Below are 4,934 nucleotides of genomic sequence, written 5' to 3' on the forward strand. Positions count from 1 at the left end.
CACACAGCCACAACACCAGCAAGGATAGAGTGATTCAAATCACAAGCGAGGGAAGCTGTCACAGGACGAGAGGACGAACCTCCCCCACTGTCATCTGAGAGAAATGTTTCTACTGCTCACAGCCTGAAACAGTCAGCCAGTCCTCACCTGAAACAGCCAGTCCTCACCTGAAACAGCCAGTCCTCACCTGAAACAGCCAGTCCTCACCTCAAACAGCCAGTCCTCACCTCAAACAGTCAGTCCTCACCTGAAACAGCCAGTCTTCACCTCAAACAGCCAGTCCTCACCTCAAACAGTCAGTCCTCACCTGAAACAGTCAGTCCTCACCTCAAACAGTCAGTCCTCACCTCAAACAGCCAGTCCTCACCTCAAACAGCCAGTCCTCACCTGAAACAGCCAGTCCTCACCTGAAACAGCCAGTCCTCACCTCAAACAGTCAGCCAGTCTTCACCTCAAACAGCCAGTCTACACCTCAAACAGCCAGTCCTCACCTCAAACAGCCAGTCCTCACCTCAAACAGTCAGTCCTCACCTCAAACAGCCAGTCTTCACCTGAAACAGCCAGTCTTCACCTCAAACAGCCAGTCTTCACCTGAAACAGCCAGTCTTCACCTCAAACAGCCAGTCCTCACCTGAAACAGCCAGTCTTCACCTCAAACAGCCAGTCTTCAACTCAACCAGCCAGTCCTCACCTGAAACAGCCAGTCCTCACCTCAAACAGTCAGCCAGTCCTCACCTGAAACAGCCAGTCCTCACCTCAAACAGTCAGTCCTCACCTCAAACAGTCAGCCAGTCTTCAACCGAAACAGTCAGTCTTCACCTGAAACAGTCAGTCCTCACCTGCAACAGTCGGCCAGTCTCTACAGTGCATCACTCTGGAGAACATGAATGTTGAGATGTTTCCGTCTAAGTCGGAGGAAAAATCGGAGGAAAAATCCTCCGACTTCAAATTCACATTTTAAACAGTTTTTTTCCAGATAAGATTAAAAACAGTACAAGTACAAGTCGTCAAATAAACTGGTTGTTACGACGTGTTGTACGACCACGCTGAACAGACTCAGTAAAGGGCGGAGAACGAGCCCACAGGTCGTCTGTGCAGCAGGTCATTATGACATCATTGTTAAGTTTTGTTGCTAGGCGACATCTAGTGGCCGTAGTAACGATGACAGGAGCGAAGGGGAAAGTGCCGGTGACGTAGAATAAAGAGAGACAGAGTCCACGTCAGGAGGAGGATGAATACGACACAGGAGAGCCGTGTGTTCGATTCCCACGTTGCTTATTATTTATTATCCATGACTATTTGTTGTTATTATTGTAACCATGACAACAAGGATCATCTAATGTTGAAGAAGTCCTTATTTTAACCCAAATCATCATCCTTTCCTAAACATAACCAAGCTGCTGGGGAGGGGGATGTCTGGACCGTGAGCTGAACACGGATGGATGGACATTCACTCAGTTCCTGGACTGAACTTTTGTCCCAGTAGATTCATATTTTATATATAAAACAAATGTTTTTCAGCAGGTTTTCTCTCATTGGCTCCTTCACATTGTCACTTTCAGCCAGCGTTAGAGAACACAGAGCTGTGGGCTGCACAGCTTTAAATCGCTTCCTGCAGAGTTTGGTTGGCAAAGAGAAAGAAGCCTCACTCTCTTTACCGGAGATAAAAAAGGAAAAATACACTTGGAGAGATAATCGCCCATAAATCTGAGCGTCTGCAGCCGGGATGCTTCGCAGATTCTTCAGGTCTTAGGAAAACTCATTAAAGCGTCGTCTGCGATAACCCCGACAGGTAAATTACAAGTCTTTGTGCCACACATTCATCATAATCACATAAGGCTGCTTTTCGCTCGCAGCTTTTTCTCCCCGAGCCAAAACGATGGGAGCCAGGTTCATTTCTCTGGCTCGGAGCGACGCTGCAGCTGCCAGCCACAGAAACAGAGGAGGAAACGTGGAGGAGAAATAAAACACACACACGGAGGAGAAGAAGGAGACGCAGAGCCAAAACAGAGAAAAGGGTATTTATGCCTTTAATTGTAATTATTTTATGACTGTTTGTCATCAGAGCCATGAAGAAGAGCTGCAGCAGCTTCTCTGGAAACATCTGGCTGTGGTTACCTTCAAGTCAGGACACGCCCAAAACGACCATGCAGAAGTCAGGGTTAAAACTGAGTCTAAATATAATCGTAACTAAATCAACCCTTAACGAAGCGTGAGCAGCTCAATCCAACAGTTTTCACTGGGTTTAAAAAAGCAGAACAATTCCAAGTACTGTACTTGACGTATCTGAGGTACTTGTACTTCAGTCGAGACAGAGTATTTGCTCCTGGTCAGTAAATACCTCCTGACACACCGACACTTCAGAAACAGCTTCACCAGTTTGAGGACACATGATCTGAAAATACTCACAACACAACGCACGTGTTTCCAGGGGACACTAAAAAGTGACGGACCAGGCTGGGACTTGTTCACTGATTTGTGACTTTTGAAGTTAAAAACATGGAACAACAGGTGCACATGAACGTATTATAAAACATCTATTATAATACTTCCATGCAGGTGCATCACAGGTTCATCACTTTATTTTTCTAAAGTAATTTTTTGCCTTTATTCTGAAAGCAACAGAGAGAGAGAGGGGGGATGGAAACACTTCCTGTTGTGTTGTGAGTATCTGCAGCTCATGTGTTAATGTGTGTTCATGTCAAACTGATGAAGATGTTTCTGAAGTCGTTTCCTGTCTGGTCCGACAGAAGAGACCGAGGCTCCGGTCACAGACATTAATGATGGTTATAACCACAGTCTCCATGGTAACCCTGTCCACTGTCATCAGAACTGGACCACGGAGCAAAGGAAGGAGGTCTCCTGGTCTGATGAGTCCAGGTTCTGGTCACCGTACACCTGGGGAGGTGATGGCACCAGGTGCACTGTGGGAAGAAGACCAGCAGGTGGGTTCAGGGAGTCCTGGACCCTCAGTCTGATCCAGGATCTGTTCTGCAACAAGTCTGATCCCTCTCACAGCCTCCAGGTCCCAGAAAGCACAGAGACCTTCAGAGGTCTGAGGACCAACAGTAATCCACCATGTTTGTGTGTTTGTGGTTGAAGCTTTAACGCTCACATCAGATCCTCTGCTCTGTTTTCTGTCTCAGCGTCTCATGATCTAAATGTTCCCACATGTGGTCGACAGAGGGAGGAGAGCGGCAGCTGCTGCCAGAGGTGGAGTCTCCTCGGCATCACATCACCACTGTAATAATATCATGTCATCATGTTCATATTTCCTCTGTGGTCCAGAGGAACCAGCTCTGTGTCTCTGTCTGTCTCCTCTCAGCAGCTCCTCAGTTAAATCCAGCCATTCAATTATTCTGGGCTTAACGCACAAAAAAAACTCAACAAATCTCCCCGCGTGCTCATTTAATAAACCCCCACAATGCAGCGCTTATACAATGACAACCCCCCCTCGAGTCTTTATGTAGCAGAAAGACACACAACCAGGAAGCTCAGACAAATCCCCACGTCTCAGGAAAACAATTTCATAAACAGATCCTGAGGTGAGACGAAGCGACGACGCGACGAGCTTAGTGTCGTTTTTGTTGAAATAACAAGTGGGGCTGATGTTGGAGAACAGCTGGACTGAACTCACTGCTGAGGGACTGGTGGAGCTCAGGGGCGGAGTACAGGTCTCAGTTTACATTAGACTCCCCAGGTCTGAGGTCTGAGGTCTGATGTGGTTTGGATATCAGGACCAGAACAGAGGGATCATCACATCCAGATGTTGGAGTTTCTGTTGAGCTGATTTCCAGCTGCAGCAAAGTGTCGCAGTTTGAGGTCTGGGAAAGTCTCTGCAGCTACATCACACACACACACACACACACACACACACACACACACACACACACACACACACACACACACACACACACTCACACTCACACGCACTCTCAGGTCTTTACAGAGGTGTTACCTTCAGCTGTTTATCCTGAGTCATCAGTGATTCAGCAGCATTTCACTGCTGCAGCTGCTCCAGGTGAAGCTGCTTTATCCACTGAGATAAAGGAGTTTAGTCCAGTGGTTCCCAACTGAGGGCTCGGGCCCCTCCCAAGGGTCACCAGATAGATCTGAGTGGTCGTCACATGATGCATGTGAGAAGAAGGAGATAGGACACAATAAACAGAGCTGTTGTGAGCCGCTGTTACTGCGACACACACTGTGAATAAAGATGGACGTCGCCTCTGTGACGTCACCCACAGGTTTCTGAAGCTCAGATTGAGCTGCTCCACCGTTGCCATCTTGGCAGTGTCTGACTCCGCCCCCTAACTCCCAGCTAATCCATAAATGGTCAAAGAGGAGGGGCCTGTGTGGAGCTGAGACTTCAGTGTTCATTAGCATCATTAGCACAAGTGGGTGTCTTGCTAGAAGGCTAACCCAAGGCTAATTAATTTGCTGGCTCATTAGCTAGTCAATGAGCTAAGCTAACAAGCCAGGTTAATGCGAGTGCAGACGGTGATACCTGCTTTTTAGTGCTAACATACAAACAAAATAACACTAGATTGTCAGTCACCTCTAAAAACAGCAGCTCAGACTTCCTCATGTTCAGTTAGTTCATTAACAACACGTCAAATTACCCCACGAACACAGACAGGTCATGTTCACTGACTGATCAGCTGAGGTGACTGTGCTAGCATCCACCTGTCACTCAAAGAGGCCACGCCCTCAATTCTTACCCCAAGACTTACCCCGACTGACCCTTAACCCCCTGCCCCCACCTTATGACCTCTGCTTCCTCTCCTGTGTAAAGATGAAAGAGCCGGGGGTGGAGTACAGATGTTACCTGAAACCAGCTGCTGCCCGCTGATGCCCACAGGCATGATGCCCAGGTTGTTCATGGCCGTGGCCCAGGCTCCATGATCTGTGACGGGGACGCTCAGGTGGTTCTGCTC

The 4,934-nt window shown here is 47.9% G+C and overlaps 1 protein-coding gene across 1 annotated transcript in view; it reads right to left on the bottom strand.

Moving 5' to 3' along the window:
* The window catches only part of enox1 (ecto-NOX disulfide-thiol exchanger 1), an 81,696-nt gene that overhangs the window by 26,063 nt on the left and 50,699 nt on the right, over positions 1-4,934 (bottom strand). The window contains exon 5 of the mRNA XM_023393486.2: positions 4,826-4,928. Within this exon, the coding sequence (XP_023249254.2) occupies positions 4,826-4,928 (103 nt within the window). The remainder of the gene's footprint in view (positions 1-4,825; positions 4,929-4,934) is intronic.

This window comes from Seriola lalandi, unplaced genomic scaffold, assembly GCF_002814215.2.
Source record: "Seriola lalandi dorsalis isolate HSWRI2012SDOR001 ecotype SW California unplaced genomic scaffold, Sedor1 jcf7180002054936, whole genome shotgun sequence".
Classification (NCBI taxonomy): Eukaryota; Metazoa; Chordata; class Actinopteri; order Carangiformes; family Carangidae; genus Seriola; species Seriola lalandi.